The sequence below is a fragment of the Phyllostomus hastatus genome, unplaced genomic scaffold, assembly GCF_019186645.2.
Source record: "Phyllostomus hastatus isolate PE091 unplaced genomic scaffold, TTU_PhHast_1.1 phas_scaffold_200, whole genome shotgun sequence".
In the NCBI taxonomy this organism is placed as follows: Eukaryota; Metazoa; Chordata; class Mammalia; order Chiroptera; family Phyllostomidae; genus Phyllostomus; species Phyllostomus hastatus.
Genome location: NW_025334016.1, coordinates 8,754,600 through 8,769,619, shown reverse-complemented (window position 1 = coordinate 8,769,619; position 15,020 = coordinate 8,754,600). Strand labels below are relative to the sequence as shown.

The 15,020-nt window shown below is 37.5% G+C and overlaps 2 protein-coding genes across 2 annotated transcripts in view; one reads left to right on the top strand and one right to left on the bottom strand.

Moving 5' to 3' along the window:
- EFHC2 (EF-hand domain containing 2) overlaps positions 1–15,020 on the top strand; it is a 231,943-nt gene that overhangs the window by 126,191 nt on the left and 90,732 nt on the right. The gene's annotated exons all lie outside the window — the stretch shown is intronic.
- On the bottom strand, positions 25–716 carry LOC123832746 (peptidyl-prolyl cis-trans isomerase A-like). The gene is made up of 2 exons (XM_045860518.1): positions 497–716; positions 25–299 (listed from the first exon to the last, which is right to left on the bottom strand). The coding sequence occupies exons 1-2, from the start codon at positions 714–716 to the stop codon at positions 25–27; spliced, it is 495 nt and encodes a 164-aa protein (XP_045716474.1).

Genomic DNA, 15,020 nt, shown 5'->3' with positions numbered 1-15,020 from the left:
TTAGGATAGAACAAGTCAAATTTATTATAGTTGTCCACAGTCAGCAATAGTGATCTTCTTTATGGTCTTTCCATTCCTGGACTCAAAGCACTTGGTGGCTTCCACAATAGTCATGCCTTCCTTTAGCTGGCCGAAGACCAAATGCTTGCCATCTAACCATTCATTCTTGGTAGTGCAGATGAAAAACTGGGAACCATTTGTGTTAGGTCCAGTACTTGCCACGGGCAAGATGCCAGGACTTATATGTTTCAGGATGAAATTCTCATCATCAAATTTCTCCCCATAGAAGGGTGTCCAACCTTTTGGTGTCTCTGGGCCACACTGAAAGAAAAAGAGTTGTTTTGGGTCATACTTTAAACACAATGTGACATGCAATCACAAAATAAGCTCATAATATTTTTAGATAATTTAAGATTTTGTGGTGGGATACATTCATAACCATCCTGAGCAGCATGTAGCCCATGGGATGCAGGATGGACATGACTTGCCACTGTGCCATTCACATTATGGCATGTGAAGTCATCACTCTGCCACATAAATCCAGAAATAATTATGTGAAAGCAGGAACCTTTATAACTCAATCCTTTCTCCCTGGTACTCAGAGAATGAAAGTTTTCTGCTGTCTTTGGAATTTTGTCTCCAAACAGCTCAAAGGAGATGTGACCCAAGGGCTCACCATGGACAGTGATGTCAAAGAACAAGATAGGGTTGAACATGGCTTGGCACAGGCGGCATCTGCAAAGCCTGAAATAGTTTCTCTTGAGAGCATGCCTTGTTAAGAAGAACAGAATGTTCTGGCATATTTCAAAATGGTTACTTTCCCCCTTTCTTTGCCAGAAGGCAGAGGGGATTTTTCTTCAGTATTCATTATGAGAACCTGATTGAGCCCCTGGAGGTAAAACTCATAAAAGTATGGGTTCCCCTTGATGACTGGCTTCCCCTGGAGTTTTTATATCTTATATTTGTCTACAATGAGCCTTCAGAAATTTGTCAGTTACATCTCAGATTTTCCTACCCTGCTTGTAAGTCATAATTCTCTGTATCTGCCTGTCTGTCTTTCTAGTTTGGGGGACAGTAGTTTGCCCTGTGATCTCACTTCTCTGATGGATCTAAAAAGAGTTGTTGATTTTTCAATTTGTTCAGTTTTTTTACTTCCAAAATTGTTTTTTAAAGCAATTGTGTCATTTTTCATTTGAGAGTTCCATTTACTCCACATGCTTACCATTCTTGGTATGGTCTGTCTGTTTAATTTTAGACATTCTGATAGATATGTAGTAGTATCTCATTGTGGTTTTTCATGACCTCATTTGCCATCCATAAATCTTCTTTGATTAACTTTATGTTCAAGACCTTTGGACATTTTTTGAGTTATTTTGTTGTTCCTGAGTCTGAGAATTCTTTATATATTCTAGATACAAATTCTTACTATATATACATATACATATACATATACATATACATATATAAATACACACACACACATACATATGATTGCCAAATATTTTCTGTTTGTCTATGGCTTGTGATTTCATTCCCATACAGGGTTTTTGAACAGCAAAAGTTTAAAATTCTGATTAAGTACAATTTATCAGTTTGTCTATGGCTTGTGATTTCATTCCCATACAGGGTTTTTGAACAGCAAAAGTTTAAAATTCTGATTAAGTACAATTTATCAGTTTTTACTTTTTTGGATCATGCTTTTGGGTATTGTATATTAAGAAATCTTTGATTAATCCAAGGCCACAAAGGTTTTCTGCTGTTTTCTTTTAGAGGCATTATAGTATTATGTTTTACATTCAGGTCTATGGTCCATTTTGAGTTAATTTTTGTTTGTGGTATAGGGTATAAGTTTGGAGTTTTGCTTGTTTAAATGCAGATATGTATCTTTTTCACCACCATTTATTGAAAAAACTATGCTTTCTTCACTGAAATGCCTTTGAACTGTTGTTGAAAATCAGTTGTCCGTATATGAATGGGCCTTATTTAGACTCTATTCTGTTCCATTGACCTACTTTGTCTATCTTGTCACTGATACCACATTTTGTTGATTACCATATCTTTCGAATAACTCTCAAAATCAGGCAGTGTTAGTCCTCTGGCTTTGTTCATTTTTAAAGTTAAATAGGCTATACTGGTATTTTCTTTTGAACTTTGGAATCAGCCTGTCAGTTTCTATAACAAACCCTACTGGGATTTTGATTACAATTACATTGAATGATACATTTGTCAAGAGTTCTGAGTCTTCTGATATCTCTTCATTTATTTGGGATTTAATTTGTCTCAGAAATACTTTATAGTTTTCAGGGAGCAGTCCTCACACATCTCTTATCAGATTTATTTCTGAAAATTTACTATTTTTGACACCTTTTAAAATTGTGTAGTATATGTAAGGGTGACTGCTAAAATTTTTTTTGATGGAGGGTGCTTGATCAAAAAATTTTGGAAGACATTGCTGTATACAATTATCCTGGCCAGCAGAACTAGGCTTTCTCATAGGCCTTAGTCTTTCCCATAGGGACACTTTGCTATAAGTCTTTGAGGTTTTGTTGGACACATGTAAAACCTCATTTCATCCTTAAAATAAACCTTCAAGACAGACTCATTAGTCAGTACAAGGTCACAGAGCTAATTAAGGGCAGAGGTAGGATTCAGACCTAAGTCTGTTTGATTCCAAATCAGATATTTTCTCGTTTCAACTTAAGTGAAATGTAGTAATAATGTAAACTTTAAGATACCAAAATGTACAGAATTAATAAATGTTAACATTTTCTACCTTTGTATCTTTCATTTAAAAAGATAAGAAGTGTATATACAGCTAAAGCCCTCTTCCCAACATCTTTCCCTTATCAGTATCAAGATATACATATACATCTGTAAACAATTTATATTGTTTTGTTTACTTAAAAATGTTGACAATGGTACATACAACACTATATATATTATTTTGCAACTTGCTGTTTTCAGTCAATATAGGATACTGAGATGTTTCCATTTTAATACATGTAGACTAGTTCATTTATTCTCATTGTTTTACAGTACTCAAATTTATGAATAAATACAGTTTATCAATGTTTTACTTATTATTATTAGTTTCCTGTGGCCACTGTAACAAATTACCACAAATTAGGTGGTTTAAAACAACAGAAATTTATTCTTTCCCAGTTCTGTAGGCTAGATATCCCAAATCAGTATTACTGGGCTGAAATCAAGATGTTGGCAGGGTCAGGCTCCCTCTGGAGTCTCTGTGGGCAAATCTGATCTTTGCTTTTTTCAGTTTCTGGTGGCTACCAGTATTCCCCAGCTTGTGGCCACATTACTCTGTCTGCCTCTGCCTTCATATCATCATCTCCTCCTCCTCTTCCTCCTCCTTCTCTCTCTGTGGGTCTCTCTCTTCTCCCTTTCCCTCCTTCCCTCTCTTCCTGCCCTCCCTTCCCCCCTTATAAGGATACATACATGTGATGGCAATTAGAGCCCACCTGGATAATCCAGGATAATATAGGGAATCTCTCAAATTCAAGATTTATAAACTAACCAAATCTGCAAGGACTCTTTTTCAAACAAAGTAACATTTACATGATCCAGAGGTTAGGACTTGTTATCCTTGGGAGTCATTCTTTAGTTTCCTGCACTAATGAACAGCTATTTTGCTGTTATAGAAGGCTGCAAGGAAACATACATGTCTCTGTGTATATCTGCTAGTTGGTCTAGGATAGAAACATAGAAGTAGAATTGCTGGGCTGTAGGCTGCGAGTATCTAAGGATTATTAAATTATTCTCAGTGGAAGTGTCAATTTTTATATATATGTATTTTGCATATTGCTCATTTTTTCTGTTGTTAAAGTTTTATTGCTTTGTTCTTCACACATCCTGGACGTGAGTCCTCTGTTGGTAGATACATTCTCTGTATGGGCATCATATCTTTTTTTAAAGATTTTATTTATTTACTTTTAGAGAGGGAAGGGAGGGAGAAAGAGAGAGAGAGAAACATCAATGTGTGGTTGCTGGGGGCCATGGCCTGCAACCCAGGCATGTGCCCTAACTGGGAATCGAACCTGTGATGCTTTGGTTCACAGCCTGTGCTCAATCCACTGAGCTATGCCAGGCATCATATCTTTTGCCATATGAGCATTTAGATTTTTAATTGTAAATGGACTTACCCAGTTTTTTTCTTTATGGTTTATGAATTTTTCATTCTCTTTAAGAAATGATGAATGCCATTTGAATTGTCAGTTGTTACAGCACCATACTTTAAGTCTATACTTTTCCCAGTGGTTTGTACTGACATATCTGACATATTTCATGGTCCCATGTCTATATGAATTGATTTATAAGCTCTTTACTTTGTTAAATTTGTCTACTTATCTCTATCTCAGCCATAGTTTTAATTTTCTATATCAATTTTATGATTACTTTTTTCTTGTTCTATAAAGGCCAGATTAGATTTTGAGCACAATTATGTTGAATTTATAGATTAATTGGGGGCAGAATTGTGTTCACTATGAAATAGTGATTTCCCATCCATGAATATACTATATCTTATTTTATAATACTGTATAGTTTTCTTACTATTGCAAATATTGTCTTATCACTTTAAAATTACATTTTCTAACTGGCTGCTCCTGGTGTATATAGCTTTTTACATTATATTTTTGTATGTTGATCTTATTTTCTCTTTTGAGTACTCAGAACCTTTAGATTCTTTTGGATTTTATTTTGGACCACATCATGTAAACTGTAAATAATGATAGACTTGCATCTACCCTTATAATTTTTCTCCTTTATTATTACATTGGCTAGAAGCTATAATACAAGATATAAAATAACTAGTAATAACAGGTATCCTTATCTTTTTCCTGACTTAAAAAGGGATATTTCTAACACTTCATCATTAACTGTTTGCTTGTCATAGGTTTTTTTTTTAATTTATTTTAATCATTGTTCAAGTACAGTTTTCTCCCTTTTACTACCAATCCAGTCCCCCCTCCCAACCCTCCCCACTTCCCTCCCAACCCTCCCCACTTCTCTCCCATTACCACCCTCCCCCTAGTTTTCATCCATGTGTCCTTTAAGTTTGTTCCCGTGAACCCTTCCTAATGGCCCCTAAAATTCCCTGTTCTCTCCCCTGTGGTCACTGTCAGCCTGTCCTCTATTTCAGTGTCTTTGGTTATATGTTGCTTGTTTCTTTGATTTGTTGTTTGGGTTCCTGTTAAAGGTGAGATCATATGGTATTTGTCTTTCACTGCCTGGCTTGTTTCGCTTAGCATAATGTTTTCCAGCTCCGTCCAAGCTGTTGCGAAGGGTAGGAGTTCCTTCTTTCTTTCTGCTGCATGGAATTCCATTGTGTAAATGTACCATAGCTTTTTGATCCATTCATTTACTGATGGGCATCTAGGTTGCTTCCAGTACTTAGCTATTGTAAATTGTGCTGCTATGAACATTGGGAGGCATAGGTTCTTCTGGATTGGTGTTTTAGTGTACTTAGGATAGAGTCCCAGCAGTGGAATCACAGGGTCAAAAGGCAGATCCATTTTTACTTTTCTGAGGAAGTTCCATACAGCTTTTCATAGTGGTTGTACCAGTCTACAGTCCCACCAACAGTGCACTATGGACCCCTTTTCTCCAAAACCTCTCCAACACTTGTTGTTTGTTGCTTTGTTTATGATGGCCATTCTGACTGGTGTAAAGTGGTATCTCATTGTGGTTTTAATTTGCATCTCTCTTATAGCTAGCGATATTGAACATCATTTCATGTGTGTTTGGATTTTCTGTATGTCCCCTTGGAGAAATGTCTGTTCAAGTCCTTTGCCCATTTTTTAATTGGGTTGCTTGTCTTCTTAGAGTGGAGTCGTGTAAGTTCTTTATATATTTTGGAGATTAAACCCTTGCCTGAGGTATCATTGGCAAATATGTTTTCCCACACAGTTGGTTCTCTTTTAATTTTGATACTGTTTTCTTTAGCTGTGCAGAAGCTTTTAATTTTAATGAGGTCCCATTTGTTTATTCTTTCCTTTATGTCCCTTGCTCTAGGGGACAAGTCAGTAAAAAAGTTTCTGTGTGAAATATCAGATTTTCCTACCTACGTTCTCCTCTAGGACTTTAATGGTGTCACATTTTATATTTAAGTCTTTTATCCACCTTGAATTTAGTTTTGTATATGGTGTAAGTTGGTGCTCAAGTTTCATTTTTTTTGCACGTGGCTGTCCAGTTCTCCCAATACCTTTTGTTGAAGAGGCTATTTTTATTCCATTTTATGTTGCTGCCCCCTTTGTCAAATATTAATTGACCATAGAGACTTGAGTTAATTTCTGGGCTCTCTGTTCTGTTCCATTGGTCCATGTGCCTGTTTTTATGCCAGTACCAGGCTGTTTTGATTACAGTGGCCTTGTAGTATAGTTTAGTTTTGGGTATTGTGATCCCTCCTACTTCACTCTTCTTTCTCAAAATTGCAGCAGCTATTCAGGGTCATTTATGATTCCATACAAATTTGTGAAGTGTTTGTTCTATGTGAAATATGCCATTGGTACTTCAATAGGAATTGCATTGAATGTGTAAATTGCTTTTGGTAGTATGGACATTTTGATGATATTAATTTTTCCAATCCATGAACACGGTATATGTTTCCATTTGTTTGTGTCTTCCTTGATTTCTTTCCTCAGTGTTATGTAGTTTTCTGAATACAGGTCTTTTACCTCTTTGGTTAGGTTTATTCCTAGATATTTTATTTTTTCTTTTTTGCTATTTCAAATGGGATTTTATCCTTGATCTCTGTTTCTGCTGTTTCATTGTTGGTGTACAGAAATGCCTTTGATTTCTGGATATTGACTTCGTATCCTGCTGTTTTGCCAAATTCATTTATTAGGTCAAGCAGTTTTTTGGTGGAGTCTGTAGGATTTTCTATGTACACTATCATGTCATCTGCAAACAGTGACAGTTTTGTTTCCTCCTTTCCAATTTGAATGCTTTTTATTTCTTTTTCTTGTCTGATTGCTGTGGCTAAAACATCCACTACTATATTGAATAGAAGTGGTGAAAGTGGACAGCCTTGTCTTGTTCTTAATCTTAGTGGAAAAGATTTTCATTTTTGCCCATTGAATATGATGTTGGCTGTAGGTCTCTCATATATGGCCTTTATTATGTTGAGGAATGCTCCCTGTATTCCCAGTTTGCTGAGTGTTTTTATCATGAATGGGTGTTGTACCTTATCAAATGCTTTTTCTGCATCTATTGATATGATCATGTGGTTTTTGTCTTTGCTTTTGTTTATGTGATGTATTACATTTACTTATTTGCGAATATTGAACCATTCTTGCATGCCTGGAATGAATCCCACTTGCTCATAGTGTATGTTCTTTTTAATGTACTGTTGGATGCGGATTGCCAGTATTTTGTTGAGGATTTTATCGTCAAGGTTCATCAGTGATATTGGCCTGAAGTTTTCTTTCTTTGTTGTGTCTTTATCTGGTTTTGGAATTAGGATGATGTTGGCCTCATAAAAAGAGTTTGGTAGTGTCTCATCTTTTTGGATTTTTTGGAATAGTCTGTGAAGGATAAGGGTTAGGTCTTTTTTAAATGCTTTGTAGAATTCTCCTGTGAAACCATCTCGCCCAGGGCTTTTGTGTGTTGGGAGTTTTTTGATTACTGCTTCAATTTCTTTTGTTGTTATTGGTCTGTTCAGGCTTTCTGCTTCTTTTTCATTGAGTTTTGGAAGATTATATTTTTCTAGAAATTTGTTCATTTCACCTAGGTTTTCAAATTTCTTGGCATACAGTTCTTTGTAGTAATTTCTTGCAATCCTTTTTATTTCTGTGGTATCTGTTGTAATCTCTCCTCTTTCATTTCTGATTGTGTTTATTTGGGTCTTCTCTCTTTTTTTCTTGATGAGTCTGCTTAAAGGCTTGTCTATTTTGTTTATCTTTTCAAAGAACCAGCTCTTGGATTCATTGATCTTTAGAAATGTGCTTGCAGTCTCTATGTCATTTAATTCTGCTCTGATCTTGGTTATTTCCTTCCCTCTGCTTGCTCTGGGCTGTCTTTGTGGTTGTTCCTCGAGTTCTTGTAGACGTAGGGTTAGGTTGTTTGTTTAGAATGTTTCTAACTTTTTTAGGTGGGCCTGTATCACTATGAACTTCCCTCTCAGGACTGCCTTGGCTGTGTCCCATAAGTTTTGGGTTGATGTGAGTTCATTTTCATTTGTTTCCAGAAACCTTTTGATTTCTTCCCTAATATCATTCTTGACCCATTCATTGTTTAATAGCATGTTATTTAATCTCCATGATTTTGAGTGTTTTGGGTTTTTTTTTTCCCTTGGGGTTGGCTTCTAGCTTCAGTCCCTTGTGGTCTGAGAAAATGCTTGGTATGATTTCAATTTTCTTGCAATTCTTGAGGCTTGTTGTTTGTCCTATCATGTGGTCAATCTTTGAAAATGTTCCGTGTACATTTGAAAAGAATGTATATTTAGCTTCTTTTGGATGGAGGATTCTGTATATATCAGTAAAGTCCATTTCCTCAAGGGTATTGTTCAATGCCACAATATCTTTGTTGATATTTTGTTTGAAAGATCTGTCCATTTTTGATAGTGGGGTGTTAAAATCCCCCACTATAATTGTATTGCTGTCCATATCTTTCTTGAAGTCCTCTAAGATTTTCTTTATGTATTTGGGTGCTCCTATGTTGGGTGCATATATATTTACAATATTTATGTCTTCTTGATGGATTCTTCCCTTGAGTATTATGAAGTGACCTTCTGGGTCTCCCTTTATGGCCCTTTTTTGGAAGTCTATTTTGTCTGATATGAGTATTGCTACCCTGGCTTTTTTTTCCTATCCATTTGCTTGGAAAATTTGTTTCCAGCCCTTCACTTTCAGCCTGTGCAGTTCTCTTATCCTGATGTGGGTCTCTTGTAGGCAGCATATATGTGGGTCATGTTTTCTTATCCATTCAGCTATTCTATGTCTTTTGATTGGAGCATTTAATCCATTTATGTTTAAGGTTATTATTGATAGGTACTTATTCATTGTCTTTTATGTATGTGTGTTCCTCTCTCTCTCTCTCTCTTTTCCTTCCCTCCCTTCCTTAAAGCAGTCCCTTTAGAATCTCTTGCAGAGCTGGTTTCATGGAGGTGTATTTTTTTAGACTTCTTTTGCCTGGGATGTTTCTTATTTGGCCTTCTATCTTGATTTAAAACCTTGGTGGATAAAGTAGCCTTGGTTGTAGACCTCTAGTTCTCATTACTTGGAGTATTCCTTGCAATTCTCTTCTGGCTTGAAGTGTTTCCATTGAGAATTCAGCTGTTAGCCTTATTGGGGCTCCCTTGTATGTTACTTCCTGTTTCTTCTTTGCTCCTTTTAAATTCTCTCTTTGTCTTGAAATTTTGCCATTTTAATTATATTGTGTCTTGAGGTGGGCCTCTTTGGGTTCCTCTTGATAGGGACTCTCTGTGTTTCCTGAATTTGTGTGACTTTTTCTCTCATAAAATTAGGGAAGTTTTCCTTCATTACTTTTTCAAGTAAGTTTTCGATCCCTTGCTCTTCGTCTCCTTCTGGTATCCCTATTATACAGATATTATTACGTTTCATATTGTCTTGCATTTCTCTTAATCCCTCTTCATTCTTTCTGAGCCTCTTTTCCTTTTCTTGCTCTTTCTGGGTGTTGTTTTCTACTTTGTCCTCTAACTTGCTAATCTGATCTTCTGCTTCATCAATTCTGTTTTTCATTCCTTCTACTGTGTTCTTCAGTTCAGAAATTGTATTCTTCTTTTCCTCTTGGCCCTTGTTGAGAGTTTCTATTTCCTTTTTCATGTTTATATATTTTGCAGTGAGATTGTTGTAGCTTCCCTGTAGTGTCTGATAACTCATTGTGAGTTCATTGAGCTTCCTGATAATCATTGCTTTGAACTGAATGTCTGATAGTTGAGTTGCCTCTATTTCATTTAGCATTTTTCCTGAGGCTTCCTCATTTCCCTTCAGTTGGGGATTGTTTGTTTGTTTTCTCATTTTTCATGGGTTCCTTCTTGTTAGCCTCTATTTTGTAAATTGATCTGTTCTGGTTCCCTGTAATTATGGTGTGAACTTCTGTGGTAGAATACTTGTGAGATTCAGTGGTGCAGTCTCCTTCGTGTATCCTGGTGTTCACAACTTCCACCTACTCTTTTTTGTGATCAGTTGGAAGAGTAAGGAGAAATGGTTTAAGACAGGAAGATAGTATACTATGATATTTACATTAGCAGCCAGTAGAGAAGAGATGGGTTATCCTTTGGCTCCTTATAGTTTTAACCATGATCCTCCACCCCACTATCCACGTTGTAGAAAGGATAGAAAGAAGGTAAGAGTCTTATTGGGGACGAGAGGATTGTTAGTTGGATGTGGAAAGCTGTGAGGCTGTGGGAGGTCAGATTCTAAGGTAGGGTGGGAATAAGGATTAGTAAATAGGAGTAGTGTGTAAAAGAATAGAGACAACCCCCACAATATTATAATTCAGGAAACTGCAAAGTGGGCTGCGATCAGGTAGGGGTGTTGAGTAGTATTTACAATTGTATGAACTAGGTCTTATTAACAGTAATAGTAAAGTGACAGTCTTGTGGCAGAATCGATGAGGTCTAGATAACAAGAATAAAGAGTGTAGGACCTTGGGAGGTGTATTAATGGAACACAGATGAAGGATAGTAAATTATCAACACACTGTGACTAAGATACCAGGGGGAACCTATCAAATGACAGTAAAACCAGCCAAGCAAAGATTAAACAGAAAGAAAAAGAATACCAAAATACTATTAAAATAAAAAATGTTGGAAAAGTGAGAAAAAGATAGAAATTTACGGTAACTTGCAAAATGAAAAAAAAAAGCAGAAGATGGAGTGCAGGAGAGATAAATTTGGAGTGGAAGGAATAATACTACAATGAATGGAAGAGAAACATAAGGGATTGAGGGATATAAAAATAAGAATTGAAAAATAAAATGTCACTTAAAACACAAGATAAAACCAATCAACCAACAACAGCCACAAAAACCAAACCAAACCAAACCAAACCAAACAAAAAAAACCTCTTGTTGGTTCCTAACTGGCTAGACCAGTTGTTTTGATCTTGCTGGCTTCTGCTGGGTGAGGGACCTTTGAAAGGCTTATCACTCTTCCCAGCCAAATCTCAGTAAGTCTCTCAGGTACCCTGGGCACTCCCAAGCACACTCGCTCTCTGGAGCTCACTGCTGAGTTCTTCCGGGCTCTGGGGTCTCTGCAGGGTTCTAGCTCTATGATCTCAGGAGGCACCAGTGGCATTTTGGGATTCACTGTGCCCTCTCTGGGAATCGTAAAAGGGTATGCCTATCCACCAAATTTTTGAGTTTTGGGCTCTAGGAATGCCTCAAGCGCCCTTCCAGGTTCACAGCGCGAGAGTCAGGATTCCCGATGGGGCACGTGCTTCCTCAGTTGAGCACCGCAGGCTCCACGAACCTGAGAACACCCAAGCCCTTTCCTGGATTGGGGTTGCTATGTCTGGGTTTTCCACCGATCCACACTCCCACCGGGCTAGTGGTGCGGGCGCTCTTCTGGGCCGCCCCTGGTCATGCCGGCTAGAGGCACTCACTTCTCCCACGGCTCTGGGTGGATGTTCACAGATGCTGGGTGATTTTTTCCCCCCAGTCCAACTGGCCTCTCTGTGCCTTCAAGCAACAAGTTCTCCCCCCCGTGTTGCTCAACCCCCGTATTCGGGGGAGGGAGCAGAGACTCCCCTCTCCTGGGAGCCCTGAGGCAGACCCGGGAGCACCGGGCCTGAGGACTGCAACCCCCCTGGTCCCCGCGCTGATCCCAGGGTCCCTTTTGTCCTGAAGCAGTCTCCTTACCGTCTGGTTTTTCAATGATCGCAATAATTTTTGCTGTCCTGCTTTCAAAAATGATTCAGTAACCTAGGCCACTTGCTCTGTTTCTCCACTGATCCTTGAGTTTCCCTCCTCTTCACAAAAGCTGAGAAACACGCTGCCTAGAGTGAAGCTGCCATCTTTTCTCCGGAAATGTCTGTCATAGGTTTTTGATAGATGGAGATATTTTGTTCCACATTTTCACACCTTTGTTCATAAAGGAAATAAGCTTACTGCTTTTCATACTGTCTTTGTCCAGTTTAGATATCAGTGTTTTATAATAGTCTCTAAAATAAGTTTCAGAATATTCACTGTGAGTTTCTTACAGTGGTTTGTGGGTATTATCAGTTCCCTGAAGGTTTTGTAGAAGTTGCTTAAAAAACCATAGAGCCCTTCTTTTTCATGTGGGTAAATTTTTTGCTGATGATTTACTTTCTTTTAGGATGATGAGTCATATTCCAGATTTCAATTACGTATTGAGTTAGTTTTTGAAAATTATGTAATTTCTAGAAACGTTTCCATTCAATTCAATTTTTAAAAATCATCACCACTTTTAGACCTATTACCGTTGATGCCTTTTGTCTTTTTAAAAATCAATTTTACTACAGTTATTTGGTTAATTTTAAAAAGAACCAGATTTCAACATGTTGTCTTTTTTTACTTTATTTTCTAATTCATTAATTGCTACTCTTGCATTTTATACCCTTCTTTCTGTTTTCTCTGTTTATTTTCTAGTGTCTTGAGTCAGACATTTGTTTCATTTGACTATGAGTATTTTAAAGAGATGTCCCTGGCTGGTGTGGCTCAGTGGACTGAGTACTGAACTGCAAGGCAAAGGGTCTCCAGTTTCATTCTGAGTCAGGGCACATGCCTGGGTTGTGGGCCAGGTCCCCAGTGCAGGGTGCATGACAGGCAACCACACATTGATGTTTCCCTTTCTCTTTCTCTTTCCCTTCCCCTTTCTCTAAAATAAATGAATGGATTCTTAAAATGATTTTTTAAAGGAAATGTACTTAAGCCCTTGCTGATGTTTCTCAGTGATTTGAGTGGCAGACTGTGAACCAAAGGGTCACTGGTTCGATTCCCAGTCAGGGCAAATACCTGGGTTGTGGGCCGGATCCCTGGTGGGAGGTGCGCAGGGGGTGGCCTCACACTGATGTTTCTCTCTCTCTCTTTTTCCCTTCCCCTTTCTAAACATAAATAAAAATAAAATCTTTTTTTTTTAAAGAAATATACTTAAGGCTTTAATTTGCTTTCTGAGTACTGCTTTGGCTTTAGTCTTTTTACTGTTTATTCTCTTTCACATGTAAATGTTTCCTAATATTATCATCTCTTTCTGGGTAATTACATATTTACTTATTTTAAAATTTCCAAATGTGTATGAGGTTAGCTTTATTTATTGATTATTTTATTGTTGTTCTATTACAGTTGTCCCAATTTTTCCTCTGTTGCTCCCTACTGCCAAACTACCCACTCACACAGTCAATCCCAACACTGTTGTCCATGTTCATGGGTTGTTCATACATGCTCCTTGACTAGTCTGTTCCCGTTTCCACCCTTATCCCCCTCTCCACTCTTCTCTAGTCACTGTTAGTCTATTCCTTATTTTCATGCCTCTGGTTCTGTTTTTCTCCTTTGTTTGTTTTGTTCATTAAGTTCCTCTTCTAGGTGAGATCATATGGTATTTGTTTTTCACTTCCTGGCTTATTTCACATACCATACTATTCTCCAGTCCATCCATGCTGTCCCAAAAGGTTGAAGTTCCTTTTTTTCTTTCTCAGGCATAGTATTCCATTGTGTAAGTGTACCAAAGTTTTTTGGATCCACTCATTTACTCATGGGCACTTAGGCTGTTTTTAGCACTTCACTATTGTAAATAATGCTGCTATGAACATAGGGATGCATAGGTTCTTTGAATTGATGTTTCAGGATTCATAGGGTATAGTCCGAGCAGCAGGATCACTGGGTCAAAAGGCAGTTCCATTTAGAGTTTTTTGAGGAAATTTCATACTGTTTTCTATATTGGCTGTACCAGTCTGTATTCCCACCAACAGTGTACTAGTGTCCCCTTTTCTCCACATCTTCTCCAGCACTTGCTGTTTGTTGATTTGTTTATGATGGCCATTCTCTCTGGTGTGAAGTGGTATCTCATTGTGGTTTTAATTTGCATCTCTCTGATGGCTAGTGATGCTGAGCATCCTTTCATATGTTTCTGGGCCCTCTGCATGTCCTCCTTGGAGAAGTGTCTGTTCAGGTCCTTTACCCATTTTTTAATTGGATTGTTTGTCTTCCTGGAGTGGAGTCATGTGAGTTCTTTATATATTTTGGAGATCAAACCCTTGTCCAAGGTATCATTGGCAAATATGTTTTCCCACATAATTGGTTCTCTTTTCATTTTAATGCTGTTTTCTTTAGCCTTGCACAAGTTTTTTTAACTTGATGAGGTCTCATTTGTTTATTCTTTCTTTTATGGCCCTTGCTTTAGGGGACATATCAGTGAAGATGTTGCTGTGCGGAATGTCTGAGATTTTCCTGCTGATGGTTTCCTCTAGGACTTTTATGGTGGCATGACTTATATTTAAATCTTTTATCCACCTTGAATTTATTTTTGTGTATGGTATAAGCTGGTGATTGAGTTTCATTTTTTTGCATGTAGCTGTCCAGAGCTCCCAATACCTTTTGTTGAATAGGCTATTTATACTCCATTTGATTCTTTTCCCCCCTTTTTCAAATATTAATTGACCATAGAGACTTGGGTTTATTTCTGGGCTCTCTGTTCTGTTCCATGGGTTTATATGTCTGTTTTTATGCCAGTACCAGGCTCTTTTGATTACAGTGGCCTTGTAATATAGTTTAGTATTAGGTATTGTGATACCTCCTACTTTACTCTTCTTTCTCAAAATTGCAGCAGCTATTTGGGGTTGCTTATGGTTCCATAAATTTTTTTGAAGTGTTTGTTCTATACCTGTGAAATATGTCATTGGTACTTTAATAGTGATTGCATTTATTCTATCAATTGCTTTGGGTAGTATGGACATTCTGATGATGTTAACTCTTCCAATCCATGAACATGGTACATGCTTCCATTTGTTTGTGTCTTCTTAATTTCTTTCTTCAGTGTTGTATAGTTTTCTGAGTACAGGTCTTTTACCTCCTTGGTTAGCTTTATT

Coding starts and splice junctions, on each gene's coding strand:
- LOC123832746 (XM_045860518.1), bottom strand. CDS start 716: ATGTTCAACCCTATCTTGTTCTTTGACATCACTGTCCATGGTGAGCCC. Junction 300..496: donor CACATGCCATAATGTGAATG/GCACAGTGGCAA, acceptor AGACACCAAAAG/GTTGGACACCCTTCTATGGG.